Source organism: Thunnus maccoyii, chromosome 6 (assembly GCF_910596095.1).
Source record: "Thunnus maccoyii chromosome 6, fThuMac1.1, whole genome shotgun sequence".
Lineage (NCBI taxonomy): Eukaryota > Metazoa > Chordata > Actinopteri > Scombriformes > Scombridae > Thunnus > Thunnus maccoyii.
Genome location: NC_056538.1, coordinates 15,269,716 through 15,285,962, shown reverse-complemented (window position 1 = coordinate 15,285,962; position 16,247 = coordinate 15,269,716). Strand labels below are relative to the sequence as shown.

The 16,247-nt window shown below is 39.2% G+C and overlaps 1 protein-coding gene across 6 annotated transcripts in view; it reads right to left on the bottom strand.

The window, feature by feature from the left end:
* Positions 1-1,772: 1,772 nt before the first annotated feature.
* LOC121898411 (cytoplasmic dynein 2 heavy chain 1) overlaps positions 1,773-16,247 on the bottom strand; it is a 127,375-nt gene continuing 112,900 nt past the window's right edge. For 3 of the 6 annotated variants that reach the window (XM_042413450.1, XM_042413452.1, XM_042413451.1), the window contains exons 90-97: positions 15,609-15,725; positions 13,333-13,440; positions 12,616-12,717; positions 8,423-8,512; positions 4,707-4,816; positions 4,546-4,627; positions 3,296-3,412; positions 1,773-2,538 (exon numbers count right to left, since the gene is read on the bottom strand). In XM_042413450.1, coding sequence (XP_042269384.1) covers positions 2,377-2,538; positions 3,296-3,412; positions 4,546-4,627; positions 4,707-4,816; positions 8,423-8,512; positions 12,616-12,717; positions 13,333-13,440; positions 15,609-15,725 — 888 coding nt within the window. In that variant the 3' untranslated portion in view covers positions 1,773-2,376. The remainder of the gene's footprint in view (positions 2,539-3,295; positions 3,413-4,545; positions 4,628-4,706; positions 4,817-8,422; positions 8,513-12,615; positions 12,718-13,332; positions 13,441-15,608; positions 15,726-16,247) is intronic. The other 3 variants (XM_042413453.1, XM_042413454.1, XM_042413457.1) reach the window with 3 other exon arrangements.

Sequence of the window (16,247 nt, the reverse complement as noted above, 5' to 3'; positions counted from 1 at the left end):
TTTATCCTTTATAATTTAAAAATGAAAGTTTACATGTATATTTGTGACTAGTCACTTTGGCTTTGGGTTGTTTGCCACAGATAAGTTGGGGAAGTCAAAAAGTATTGAGAGATGGACAAAAATGTTTGGTTTGTTGGTTATGTGTCTTGTTATCAGCGCAGTCCATTTCAGTGAGGGTCCTATGACTGCTTTCAAAATGATTTTAACACTTGAGAGAAAACTGAGGTTTTCAAGTTGTAGAAATACGATGAGCACTGTATTTAAATGATTGCTCGGAAGCTGAGACTGATTACTCACATTGTGTAGGTTTGTGATAAAAAAAAACCAAACAAACATCCCACCGAAGCAGAAACTGAACGCCATCAGGGTCAGAATTTCATCACAATAGTTCCTCAGACCCGGCATGCTAATTTCTGATAAAAAACAATGGCTGTAAACACATTACCTTGAAAACAAAAGCATTTTCTGTTTGCTGCGATGCTGATTTTTATTTTCCACCACCAGGCTGCAGGATTAGCAGTCATCCAAACTAAAGGAAGAGCTTAACAGATAGTATATAACGGAACAAATGGACTAAAAGTGGAACACTGTAGTAGGTATAAACACTGCAGTATCACTTGAATTAATGCATTTTCTATTTGCTCCCTCTCTTTCACACTCTGCCCTCCTGCTCATTTTCCCATAACTCACTCACTGCTTGTTCTAACCCTCTCCATCCATCTCTCCCTTTAACCCCTGCTCACCCCCCCACCCCCCCAACTCCTGTCACCTGTGCGGTCCTCGTTTTCCTTTCTCTCTACAATTTTCTCATACAGGTTTTAAAGCCTTTTTTCTCGCTCTTCCTCGCTCCCTGCATCATCATCATCTCTCTCTTTCTCTCTCTGCCTCCATTCCTCAGTCTGTCTTTCACTCTCTGACCCAGAGGGCCGTGTTTCACCAAAATCCAATCCTCTCTCTTTTTTAAACCCGCTGTTCCATTTCACTCCCATTTTGTCACACTGCAGTGCACACACAATACCCGCTCCTCCCTCATTTCAACCCTTTTCTCTGTCTCCACAAATACACACACACACACACACATAAACACACGCACACATTCACAGAAAAGTGCACAGACACACACTCGCAAATATTTGCACAACTGCATAAACACAGACAAAAAATAGGTGGATACAGAAAAAAAAAGAGACTTAATTGAGCCATCAATCAAATCCGATGCTCTTGGCTGGATTCTTTGTCTACACATGCATGTACACACACACAAACACACACACACATACACACTATAAACCTCACAGTCTCCCTTGTAGCTCTGTGGCCATCCATCACAGCTTCACTGACTCCGCTCAACCTCAACTCAGAACCAATCACACAGAGGTTAGGGACTAACTGAGTGCTTGTGAATGTGTGTGTGAGAGAGAGAGAATCACCATTTGCTTTGGGAACAGACACTGAAGCGTTTCATGCCTGTAAAGCTTGTATCAGCAGAATTGGGTGAGAGACAGAGCGAGCACAGTGAAGTGTGATCTGTATTGTTTACTGTTGAACAGTTGTGAGTACTGACGGGGTGTGGTGGAGGGTCAGTCCAGCGCTGAAACACACCTACACACATACATCTCTGCATCAGTGCTTTCTATTATTTCTAATATTCTCAACTTTTAGAAAATAGTAGCATGTTGAAATGACTGTGAGTGTGAGAATGCTGCTCTTGATAGCATTTAATACAAACACTACCTCTAAAATATTAACAGTTATAACATTCATCTTTATTTTGAATAGAATAAATACAATTCGAAAATACTCTACAAAAACACTGCAGGCTGAAACTAGTCTTTTAAACAAAATAACAAGCAATGACAATGTACACTTTTACAATATTTTATGAAATGTATAAGATGTCTTGTGTAGTGTTTTATAAGGATAACAACAGGAGAACTCAGGCGCTTTAAAGCTTGTTACAGTCTGTGATCCAAATATGTTTATATCTCATTGCTGCTCCAGAGTGGAAGCCTGCCCTCCATGTTTTTGTCTTTCTTTCAAATATTAGTACTAGACTACTGTAAAGTCAATTATTCTTCAACTTCTTTCTTCCCCTCTGGTGCTTTCCCTTGTACCATCTTATGCAAATGATGGTGTCATAAAATAACCGCATGCTAAAGTTTTTGGTCTCCAAGCTAAAGTGCTTAATTAGAAAACGATGGTATCGGTATCAGAGCCTGACATTTTGCAGCGTTAATAATTTGTCGCCCCGGTCAGGTCAGCCTTTTATGACAATATTTTCCTCACCTGGCTGGAAACATCTTAGCTTGCAGTGGTTACAGAAGTCACTGCTGTCACTTTTTTCTGTGTGCTCGTTCTACCCAAAATGATGTTCTCTCATTGCTGTTTAAGAAAGAGAGCGGCTCCGGTCTGTATCCACTGGTTGGGGTTCACTCCACAAGGCAGACAGATGTGCGTGACCACCTTCACCCTGTCTGAGCTGGTATACAGAGGCAGCCAGATACTCTCCTCTGAGGCTGCAGAATCAGCAGCGGAGTTCTAGGATGAAATGTGAAACACAAATAAGTATGCAAACGTATTGCTTATATTGTCTGAATGCATAAGAATGACAAAATATGGGTAGATGTTTAACAACCGCATCACAAATCAATGATCGAACCCTCAAAGATACACATATATGGCAACTGCAGTGACTGTTGTTCCATAGCTTATTGTATCACAATGTAGCACAAAGTCAAGAGGTTGTGATGCGTAGCACAACAGGCTAGAAAAGTTCTGCCGTACAAGGAACTTTTTTCCTAAAATGTTATCACTATTAGCAATCTTTGGAGCTGTTTGTAAACAAACTACGGCAGCCGTTGCCTTTGGGGCGAAGGAACATGTCACCCAGTGCAGCGGTGTGGCTTAGTGATGTGTTTTTAATAGTTTTAGACAACAACGGAGGTCTAAAGCACAGAGAAAGAGGATAAATCGGGCTTTGGACACATAATATTTGTAAATAGGATCAATTCATTGTTGGTTTGGCTCTGTACAAGGTTTGTTGACAGTAAGAAAAATGTAGAAAATAGACAGCTTTATCCTTAAATGTAAAGTCTAATCATTGAACATTTCCTTCAAATATGCATCACTTCACTAATAAAAAATAGCACTGATCACCACAAAAACCCAATCTATTGCTCTTTGGGTCAAAGCTTACCTCTCCATGTTTTACACTCATCCATTCATACAAATGTGAGATATCCCGAAGACGAAAGCAACAATAGGTTGCTGCTCTGTGGTAAAATGACACACATACCTGTGGAACCCAGGCCATGTAGCAAGGTGGGACAGCTGAAACACTTGGGGAGTCATGTTGGTTCTCACAAAGATGAACACCGTCAAAACTACAACCCTCCAACTGGAGACCTCCCACCTGCAATAAAGAATGACAGACTGGGTGAAGGAACAGAGACAATGGCAGGAGGAAAGACAAAAAAATAAATAAATACGAATACGAGGAAGAGAGAGAAAGAAAGCTACAAGGAAGAGATTACTAAAAGCGGCAGGTTGAAGAGATAAAAAGAGACAAAGATGCCAAATAGTGTGGTGAGATACACGTAGTAGGTAGAAATGAAGAAAAGAGTGTATGTAAAAAAAGGGAGATACTCTATTGAACGTAGGAGGGAGACACACATTTGCATTAACTAGCATGTTATGCATATAGCACATGCGAGACACAGGGTGTTTCTGTGAGTGAATTCAGTCCAATGACTCAGGGATTTTCCACAGTAGGCCAGACAATAAAGGGAACTCTGGCGTCAAGTCAGACATACACAGACGACTACTAAATCACCATAATCTGGGCAAGAGAAAGAAAGAGTGAGAGAGAGACAAATCCAGAAAAGCTACATTGTGTGTGTACGTATGTGTGTGTGTGTGTGTGTGTGTAAGAGAGCTCATTGCCTCACAACAATTATCCCCTCGCTTTCTTCCTCTGTCAGATGTCTGAGTATTTCCCTTCCCTCCCTGCAGCTGCAGCCTCTTTCTAAGCACCAACACCCTTCCCCTCTCTTTTTGTATATTTTAACTAAGTGCATGTAAAGTCATGCCAATTTTTATTGGCAAGACGGAAAAGAAACAAATGCCTAAAAGCAATGAAATAATAGACAATAGACGTATTATCAGCCTAAAATCAGAGCATGAGACGGAGAGACGTAAAGACTGAGAGTGGCATTATACAGCGTGTGTGCACCCAGTTCCTTAAATGTATGAATTTCTACATCAAGTGCATCAAAAAGCATGCAAGGAGCAGACACGCCTCTAGTGGATACGCAGCAAACTCTTTCCTTTCTTTCTCGTTGCGGTGTCTTTACTTTTTCAGCTCCTGCCTTCTTATCTGCATCTGTATTCTGTTCTTGCCATCTCTTCCTCTATTATTTTCCAGTTATCACTCAGCCAGAGTCTGCCTTGTTTGTAGCATCGCCAGCTGGATGAGAGCAGCGTATGTGTGTGTCTGCTGTCTGCATGCATGATGTGTTCGTTAATGTGTGTTTGCTGTGATTCTACCTTAACTTGTAGCTTGGCCTCTACAATGGGACTCCTCCATGATGACACAAACACCAAACTATCCATAGAACAACCCATGGACCTAAAAATCATAAAATGTTATTAGCCTTAGCACTCCTTTTCTTTGCACACACAAACACACACACACACACACATTTTACCTGGCAGTCTCCTGTCTCAAGGCATTGAGGAAGGTATCGGGATGGAAGAGCTCAGATAGATCTAGAGTGTCTGACAGAAGAGCTTGTCTGCCTGCACGCTCCACCCAACTCTGGATAAACAGACACACAGACAAAGAGAGAAACACACACACACACACACAGATTAATGAACCAAAAACCCAGCAAATAAGAAATAAACACTCTGAGAAAACACATAATTCAGGCACAAAATCAGTTTCACACAGGAGTCAGGCAATTCATTTAGTGGATCAATGAAAGATAATGAAAAAAACTCAGTTTAAGAGGTGAAATCTGACACAAAGAGAGGTGGCTCTGAACTCTTAACTTACAGTATGTGTACTAAATATTCACCATCACATCATGAAGAAGTTTGGTTACAGTAAATATACATAGTCAATGTTTCATTCCACTCAGAGATCAATATTCTCTATGATAATTTAAAAAGCCAAATACAAAAGACAGATATAGAGCATAAAGAAGAGAGAGAGCAAAACATAAAGTCAATGAAATCTGTTGCCAATAGAGTATTTAACGTCTCCTTGTCCTTTTATCACCACATCAACAAGCTGATAACATTGCAACCCCAATTACTTACTACACACACACACACACACATACACACACATTTGAGCATGTGTATAAATACAGTACATACACATACACAGATACATGCGCGCAGAGAAAGGAATGTATGCAAAGAGAGCAAATGCTGTATCCAGCTACAGGTAAACAAACACTGATGCAAAGCATGAAGTGTGGATCTGTATGGCTAGAGATAGACCCCTCTAAGCCTTATCCAAGGTGTTCATCCAGTCCATCTTGTTCAGCAACATCTGCTTTGATCAGGTAAGCAGCCTCCTCCCGTGTCACTCCGAAAACTAGTTATTTTTGTCAAAGGCACAGCACAGGACTTAACCTGATATGATATCTGAATACAATCTTACTTCATAGTTTGAATGTTTTCCTTTCTTTTTTTGGAAATGTTGCTGAGTGGCACAACAACTGATTTCGCTGTCCTTTTTATACTTAAAGCCAGGTTTATCATGATAGAAGCCTGCATGGCTGCAGTGGACAGATTTGAGAGTTGACCTAAGATTGCAGTCTTCTTTATTCTGGGCCTCTTTTGCATTTTTTTAGAACAGGTAGGCAGTTTTCTCTAAATCACCGTAGAAACTAGAGGATTTGAAGGTCAGCTGAAGAAAATTGCTGACAAATAGAGGCAGAATAAGCAAACATCTGATCCAATCTCTATTATTAATGGATTCATTTTCAGTGCAGCATCAGTTTGCCCTGGCTTCAAAGATAAATTGGGATGAGCGTTATGCCAAGAGAGAATATGCACAAATGCAAGCATTAACACAGGTACATACCTGCAGGCGGATGAATGTGTATGCTCACAAACTTGCACACACACAGGTAGAGATGAGCACTAAGAGAGAATCTGGGGTATTAATAATACAGCGAGCCAGTGTGTGCTGGTATGCACAGTATTTGTCACCTACTATTAGGGGGGCAGCCCTAATAGTAGTCGTCCAAAGAGTCTCGGTCGACCAAGTTTTCATTGGTCGATTAGTTGCATGAAAAGAAAAAAAACCCCCTTAAACTCCATTTCGGAGCCTCGCCTTGTCATTAACAAGACAAGGTCAAAACCTCGTATATGGCTGGACTGTGTATGAAACGCTGAAGGCTTTTAATTTGAAATGACAAACACAGGAAGTTGCGACATATGGTGACACCCAGCCGAGGCGAGTGATGTTGACATTCTGAATCATTACCGCTTTTGCCATTAACAAGCCGCACATGTTGTACATACGCTTGCAAAATGTATATTTTAAATGCTTGTTATTATGGTTTTGTATTTCTCTGTAATGTAGAAAAGTGTTCATAATGTTATTTATAATGTTCTTTCTCAGCCCTGGAACTCAAACCATTTTCTGATGCCCCCAAAAATATATATTTAAATAATTAAATTAGTATCATAAACGTGCAACGACTACGTGTCGACTAATGGCTTGAACTAATGACTACTAGTAGACTAGGAAAATCTTCGGTCGGGGGGCAGCCCAAGTGCATGTGTGTGCTTTCAAGGTCGTCCTGCGCGTCTGGTGCACTGCTGCGCTGTTAGGTCTTTATTCTGCAGCGGCTCCACACAGCAGCAGCTCTGGCCCACTCCGCCTTTATTGGACTGATTAGCGAACAGGACACAGACACACCGCTAACAGAGATATCACTCAGTACTGATGGGCGGAAATAGACAGTTAAGGACAGCGCTGCCTCCAGATAGACACACATGAAGACAGATGCAGTGCAGGTAGACAGGGAGGCACGCAGACAGAAAGAAACGAGTGATGGCACGCACACAGGAAGACATACACACAAACAGATGGGCAGGCAGGCAGTGCCGGCAGACAGACAGACACAGGCAGTGAGGCTCGCCCACACGAATAATGAAATGCATCAAATTCACATAGAAATAAATAATTTCTGAATGTGTGTGTGTGTGTGTGTGTGTGTGTGTTCTAGCCTGCCAGACCTCATTGAGATAGGCGTATAGTCAGACACAGTCGAGAGGAGACAGAAAGGAGTTTCAGCCAGAACCTTTATTTCCTGGCTGACACATCCCAGAACCTCATGCTTTTATATATTAATCCCTTTTTATTTATGAAGCGCTTTTGAAAACAACACTAGAATTATTCTGGCATGGTTTTAGTCATCACATTGCCTAGATTGCTCATAAATAATTTTAAGCCTGAACTATAACTTTGAAGTACTTAGTCTGGCCCTTGGACCCAGGCTCAGCTGAAGGACTCCTCTCATGTTTGGATACACCAGAAAACGGTCTGTGACCACTGTGGGATTCCAATTCATGTTTTAAGATATCTGAGGTGCAAGGTCCATTTTAAATGGTTCAAAACTACAGAAATCCTGTAATATTCATCACTACAGAGGGACAAGACTCCCGCTAGGATATAAATGGATGGATCCCTCAATCATTATACTAATGCTGATTAGAAAACTCTTCTTAAGTCTTCTTAAGCCTCATTCTCGTGGGAGTAGTACCACTGAGGATTCTCAGGGGAATCTGGGCTTTCTAATAACCAGAGAGGTCATCAGCAAACGCCTTTACTACCAGTTATGCCACAGAAATTTTACTGCTGATTTTTTTTTTTTTTTTTGTTAAAGACAAAGGTCCTGGTGTGAATTTCAGTTCTTGAGGGAATAATTAAAACTAAATGATGACAACATTTATCAGTACTTGACTATGCAGATGTAATTTATATGTATGCAGCTGTCCATACCCTCAAACCCCTTGATGCTGCGTATCACAGTTCTCTATTAGATTTATTACAGGTGACAGTTTTAGAACCCATCATTGTATCTTCTATGAGAAGGTGGGATGGACATCACTTACCATACCCTAAACTACCATTTTATTCATCATGACTTTTAAGACTCAGAAATATGGGATACCTTACCCATTCACAAGAATGCATCATCTTGGATATCCCTTATATGAATACAAAACTGGAAAAAACTGCATTCACCTATTACGCTCCTCATAGGTGGAATAAAATTCAAGACTCCCTTAAATTAGACAAACTTTTATCCTTACAACATTTTAAGATTCTGAAAGCGAGAGAGAGGAAGAAAAAGACGGAGGAGACAGTGCATCTCTTTATGTGTCCATGCATTACCTGTATGGCGAGAGCCTGCGTTACCACAGCTCTGAGGTACTGCATTGGCTCCTCTGGTCCCTCCCACTTATTCTGCCAAGTCAGAGGACACTGAAAAAGAGGGAAACAGGCATAGAGCAGGAAAGACAGTTATTCAGACCCATGATTAAAAAATATAAATAGTAAAAAAAAGCAAACAACTGGCAGCAAGAAGAAAGTAAACCATGCACTTTTCACATATGCTGTGGATACTCTGCAATCAGTAAACTATGTGCTTCAGTCAGGCTGCTGTGTGGTCGACTGAAAATGCCTCTCTCTCTCTCTCTCACTGTGGCTGTCAACCCAGAGAGCCACAGTGTGCAGGAGGGCTGCAAATTCACTGAGCTGTATTGAAGGCATTCTTCAAGGGAAAGTAGCTTATGTCTGCCCAGAAAAGTCGCTAAATTTGTCCTGCAGGCAATTTTTAAAATAATGTTGCTAAAGCGCTCTTAAAAGTCACTTTGTGACCACTAAATTGTGGCACGTCCATTTTTAAAAAAGAGTCCAAAGCAGGAATAGTCTGATATAGTGCAGCAAAAGTTAAGGGTATTGAGGGGTGGATGAATGGATGGCCATACAAAAGTACACACAAAGCATCTGACCTTTACTATACATCAGAGAATAGCTTTCACATCCCATCTCCTACCAAAAATCAGGGTTGCTTTCCTTTAACCATGACTACAATACCTCCCTAACAAGTAGTTAGAATTAACTAACATCAATCATACCTTTACCTTGGAGATGACTGATGAGAAAACACTTATATGTCTACATTTAAAATATTAAAATGAGTCATTTTGGAAGGCACTGACAAACACGGTGTGTGTGTGGGTGGCAAAAGAAAGCTTCCCTCAGGAGACAACTGTTAAATCTGGAATAGGTTAGGCAGTCCATGTTCTTTAAACTGTTTAATAGAGATCAAAGAACAGCCTTAAACACACACACATGCACTAATATTCACAGTGGGAGATTGAGGATTGGGAATTTGACGTTGTTAAAGCTTGGAAGTCATAATGGAACTAAAAGGGACCTTTATATCTCTCAGTGGCAAGTCAGCTATTCAGTCACTTTCCTATTGTTGGTGTGTGTGTGTCACACTTAAGTCTTTAAGGAGATAAACATGCAAATTTATATGGTGCAAATTTCTTACAATAATATGTTTTCTAATCATTTAATATGCCAGCTGCATTTCCTAAAATCTGAAAATCCGAAGGCTTTACACATTTTCAGGCCACTAAGACCAAATATTTGTTTACATAAAGGCAAATGAACAGACTAAGCAGGATTGAGCTCTCTTTAAATTAGCGTAAAACAAACAAACAAACAAAAAACCTATGAATACTTTCTCTAAATTACTCTGTGTTTAGTCAGTTTATAATCAAACAATTCTTATGGTGCATATTGTCTCATGAGGAATGCACATGTGATTTTGCATTGGAGCTTGTTGCCAGAGCATTTAATCTGTGTGATGAGCTAGTCTTCAAGGTAACTTTCCTTTGAATTTGTGTGGCTTGCTGGCAAACAGATGTTTTGAACAAAAAGATTCCTTTAACCAAGTCATGCTTATGAACTGCAGTTTGCTTGAAAGTAACTGTGATAAATAAAATAAACAGCTACAAACGGCTTTGAAACTGATACCATAGATCGTTTCATCCAAAAGTTCAGTCTGCATCAGTCCTCATGTCATAATATTAATGATTTCTCCACAGACTAAAGCCAGTGGTGATATTTATTTCTGTTTTGCAGTGATGCTTACCACTGTCTTCTGATGCTTGGGTAGTTTCCAAGTATCTAATTATTTTTTTACTGCACAGCTGAGGAGACGGGCAATGGAGCTGATCCCTCCAGAGCTGTGTCTGCCATACTTTTACAATATTACAACCCCAAATGGTCCATTGTCCAAATAAATAAATCATATCACCTCCTCTGTTCAGCTCTTTCTGTTCCTTTCTCTGGTTGAAAGTGGGCTAATCAGGTTGGTTAAAACAGAGAGCTAAACACCCATGGCATGGTTGGACGTAGTGCACTAAACCCCAAGATCTGCAAAATGTATCTAATATTATTTGCTAGTAAAACTTATAAACTCTTTAACATTTTATTTCAGCAGTTCACCTGTTAACTAATGTGTGTAATAAAATATATGCACTTATGTATTTGAGCTAACAAAATAATTTAAACTGTTTTTTTTTTTTTTATTAGTTGAGGACATTTAATACATCATTACTCCTAGAGAAAAAAAGTCAAACAGCCAATGGTCTGACTAATAAACCCATGGCACTGATTGATATATACTGTAGAATGCAGTAAAAATGACTAACTTCAGCTATATCAGACAAACTTGGGCTCTATTTTATTCTGTCTAGCATTTTGTTTGAGTTGGCGCTATCAACGGGTATATGTACCTCAAATTATCCAATTGATTCTGACATAATGAATGCTGGAGACTGAAAATACTTCTGTACATTTTACAGTACCAGCATAATGACAGAGTTGAGTTCTTTTGTAAAGAAAAAAAAAATCTATATGTATACTATATTGATTGAAGCATTTGACTTTCTGTCTATACTGTAAATATATGTCTTCTTTCTGCGAAGGCAAGAGCAAACAGCTTGTCATCTTTATGACAGCGAGGATTTAGTGGGTTGATAACAAAGATGGCAGCTACAGCCGCTTTTTTCAAGGTTCCAAAACCTTTTCAATCAAGAATACTCAAGGGACTTTTGTTCAATACACTGTGATCTGCGTCTGTAAAACACTGACATGATGGCTTACAAACAGGCCTGTGCCAATAATTTTGGTATGATTAAAAAGACCCAAACTCTACAAAGTTGTACTGCTCTACAAAACAAACAAAACATATCTGTTTGCTTATCAAACAACTCATTTATATGCTGCATTATCATTATGTACAATAAAAACAGAGAAAACAACTAAAACGGGTCCTAGAAATGATCATCAAGGAAAAAAAGCAGTGCTTACTTCTTTGGGCCATGTAAACTGTTTGATCAGTTGAATTCAAAGGGAGAAAAACAATTCTAAATGAGTAAGACAGGGATTAGAGCTCATCTGTTTTATATACTGAGTAGTTACAAAGGTCAGCTATAATGCCATATTGAGGAATCCTCAATTGTCTGCCAAGCTGCTACATCAGAACATTTCATTGTGCATTAAGGCACACAAACCACAGACACAGATGGACAAAGAATCTCTTTCAGCTAAATTGTGAGAACCCTTGATTTAACCACAAGCTCTGATTTAACAGGGTTAGTAAAAAAAGGTGATTAAAGTATGTTTGGGGTGTTGTGACATGCAATCATAATATACAACTACTTAATCTACTTACTTCTACTATTTGAATCGCATCACAAAAATCTCATCTTAATGTATGATATAAATAATATAATGTATTACAATGGAATACACTTCAATGCATTGAATATCACGTTCATGTTAACATTGTGATATTGATTTTATCACAAAGCCCTCCCCTGCAGCCATATTAGCACTGATTATAGTGAAAGAATACAATAGAGGGGGAAGAGACAAGGAAAGAGACAAGACAGATGAAAACTAGAGAAAGTTGGCTGGGAAGGAGACTAAAGACCTGCTGATTGATGTAAAAAGAGAGAGCAGGAAAGCAGTGACGAAGGAATTATGCCCAAGGCTGCTCTCAGGAGATTACGAACATAGGGGGAGTGAAAGGTTGATTGTGTATCTCTCCTTCTCTACCCCAACATATCCCCTTTTGTCCTCATCTCAGCCTGGGGACACACTAAGATACATGCTGTGTTTGCTAGCTGTCTACTAGTGGCTCTGTATAGTGTAACTGCCCCTGTGGCCTCAACTTCACTGCAATTTTACACTCTCCACCTCTGACACAATATAGTGAAGAGAAAGCTTCACTTCACACTGTATGTCGAGGACACAGACCTGATTGTATATGTTACAGTATGACAGGATTAATCAAAGATCCCAACAATGCACAGAACTGTCAGTGAAGAAAAGATGACCTACAAAATGCTTATTAGCCAAAAGGATATAGGAAGGTTGTGAATAAGTGGGCAACTTTGATGAACATTGCAGCGATCTGTCTCTTACATTTTTAATATCTCACTGTTGTCACTCATAAATATGAAGCCAATATTTCCCCTTTTTCTTTCTCTGTACTCTCTTACCTCTTGATTGAGCAGGGCAGTGGCCAGTTTTTGGACTTCAGGAGTTAGCAGTTGGGTCCCTCTGATGACCTTGCTCAGTGCAGCCAGGGATTGATGGATACCCTGTGACAACAATTACAGATTACAGTTTAAGAGCATGGGTACCTGCAGCGTTATTTTTGACATCATGTCATTGAACCAACTGCTTCATGATGACTGACAGGCCCTGTCATCATAACGGTCTGCTCAGTAACCAGGAATGTATTTAGTGATTTGTTCTTATTTTCATCTGATTGCTTTGCTTTGTTTTAAAAAAAATTCAAATATAATCTAAGTGTGAAGAAAATATTCAGTACACAAGTACCGTAATACAATACTGCTGAGGCTATTTTTATTTGTGAGTTTTTGCCTTTCAGCACTACTGTTGGTTTTACCAAATACTCAGAATCAGTTACAAAGTGTTAAAATTGCTCATTACAGGAGAAGATTAATTACACAATCTAAGTGTTTTTGAGGCACACTCATCCAGTGCATCTTCAAGATACAATGCCAGCTTTCCACAATTCTAACACTTTAACATGTCCAACTCATGTATATCGCAAGATGCATGCTGAAAACCCGGCGCTAAAAATGACCCAAATGAGATGTACTTCTGGGGTAGTAATCATTTCCTCTATCAAATTCTACAATCATGTGAAAGCTGTTTTTATGGGGATGAGCGCTGCTTATCTGACACACCTGAACCAAGCGAATCGCATTGAACTGCTCCAGAATGATGAATGACAGGACCGGTGACCCATGAACTTCTGTGGGTGGAGCCACCTTCTGGTGGATCAAAGTAGAACCCTGATAGATAGAAGTCAGACAGACATAGAGGCATATTGACAGAGATAGATAGATAGATAGATAGATAGATAGATAGATAGATAGATAGATAGATAGATAGATAGATAGATAAAGAGAGGGACAGAGAGAGCAAGATAATGTCACTGTCATGTTATAAAAACATCATCTCCCAAGACAGAGACTGAGACAAAAAGAGAACAAGTAAAGGGTGTGAAGGGGGACAGAAAGAAAAGATGTCTTTTTCTACATACAGATCAGCAATACTCATTCTAATGACCTTAGAGCAATAGATATTTACCCTGAGCTACATTACTTCAAGGCTTACTGTATAGTCTTGTTCAATTGTCCTGGCATTGCTTTATGTCCCTCTTATCACTGCAACACAGTTAGCACTACATCAACCAGTCTATTCACATTGGCTGCTACACAGCGGCACAGACATAATATTATTAAAAGAAAAATGTACAGTACATTTTGTAACTGCTGCTGTTCATTAGCATGCCATCTCTACTCTTTTAAATTATTTCTTCAATTGGTATATCTTCTCAGTGTTCCCTGTGGGTTTCCTCAGCTCTACATACATAATATAAATTATTTCTTTCTTGGTTCTTACACAATTACAAGATATAACCAAATAGAAAATCATTTCTATGTCTTTGAAGAGCAAACCAGGGGGACTCTTGGTTTGCAATATCAACTGTAAGTACACTAAGTATTCATGTTTGTATTTGTGTACAAACACAAACTAAAAACCACCACAGATGCTGATATTTCGTAGTATTATGCTGCAGACAACAAAGTCTGTACCTGCACCCTATTTTGTTTCCATTGCGTCTATTCAGTGAGAGGCAGAGGAGAGAAAGGGAGGGAGAGAGGGATGGTGGGACTGTGGGATGGAGAGAGAGATAAGTGAAACAATGAGGGGAAAAAAGCTGATAGGATGGGACTCAGCTAGTCTACAGGTCTGCTATCGTCTCAGTTTAAAAATATGACTTAACAGCTAAATAAACATTTGCTGCTATCTCTTGCTCCTCCACTTGATCCAGAAGATCCATACTACATAAAGATTTATCAAAATAAATACATACATATCTATACACACACACACACACACACACACACACACACACACAAATAAAGTACATGTGCAAGCATGTGCATTCAAGTAACACATCAGGGAGCACGCATTCACTGATGGTCGAACACCAAGGGTTCACTAACGACAAAAGGCCAGTTACATAATTGAAAGCAGTTAGAGGTAGATTGTGATCTATAGAAAGCTAGCTGGTAATAGAATGGCAACAATTAACACAGTCAATCATTCCTCTCTCAGTAAGTACAAAACAACTCTGCCTGGAAGGAGTGAGAGATGGATAGATAGATAAAGAGAGATAGAGAGAGAGGAAGGCATAGGAGCAAATGAGAGAAAAAGAGAGAAATAGCATGGGTGATTTACAGCATGAGAGTGAATAAAAAGGAGGCCGAGAGAGAGAACAGGAATATGGTGGCTAAATTATTAAATGTGGAGGTAGATGTCCTTTTGATTTGAAAAGGTGCCGGTCTCCAAGCAACCACACACAGCAGCGCTGCCTGACCAGGCAAGCCAGTGGTTATCACACACAGTCCTCAATTAAACTACTCATTTCCAATTAGCTTTCAAAGCTTTTAATTTAGACTAGTTGCTGCTGCAATGTAAAACATGATTTTGCACACAAATAAAGACAAACATAGAATTGTCACCGCTTGACAGGAATAAAAAAAAAAATGTTTTTTTAAACTATTTCATTACTAAATAATAAATACTGATGACAAAGTGGTATAAAATATGCATCATTTTAGATTTCAACAACAAAAGAAAGACTAATTCCAGTGATGTGAAAATTACAGACATCTTAACACAAGTATTCCTGTGATTCCCAGCATAAGGTTAAGAGCATAATGTTAAGAGCCAGAGCCAGATAAGGAGAGACAAGTTGATCAAAATGAATTTTAACGCAACAATTACAGGACCACTTTTGCAGTATGTTTTACAGAAAAAAAGGAAAAAGCATAAAAGAAAAAGGTTTGATTATTGCCAAAGATAAAGTAGTAGAAGTGGTGTGATTTTGCAGTTTAGGAAAGGGAAAATGAACAGACGGAAAGCTGAACTGAAAAAAAAAAGAACTAACCTGGTTGAGTTTCTTCCACAAGTTGAGAATGGGTGAAAGTCCATTTGACCAGAGCTCTCTGTCAAACTTTGACCCTGTTGCTACTGAGCGACTCAGGACACGCAGTTGAGAAATCACCTGTGAGTCAATCAATGATAAACAAATTAATCAATTAAGCAAAGGTGTTGTAGAACTGGCACAGACACACCAATTTCTTGAATTAGTAATCTGATGTTGCATTTGTTTATGAGACAAAGAGGTCATTATAAAAGGCGTCAAATAAACGAAAAAAGGGCCATGTTACTTCCAACTTCATTCATATAATTAGAAGTATGGTTGCTGGTAAAGACCTTTGCTACATAGACAAAAAAGTGTGTGTTATTTATTAAACCAAACCACCTTGAGTAAAAATGTGAATAGACTAAATATACACTTCTGCTATTTTTACCCAATGGCCATGTTTGATTTAAAACATAATCACTGTTCTCTCTTAAAAAACTATAATAAGATGTCATCAAGATATATGGTGGCTACACTCTCCACTGACAGACAACACTGTTTCAGGTCCTGGGATATTACAAGTGAAAAAAGGCCAAACCCCAAATATATCTCCTAACAGCTCCTTACACACCTAATCAAGCATGCTTAGCTTCAGGCTTA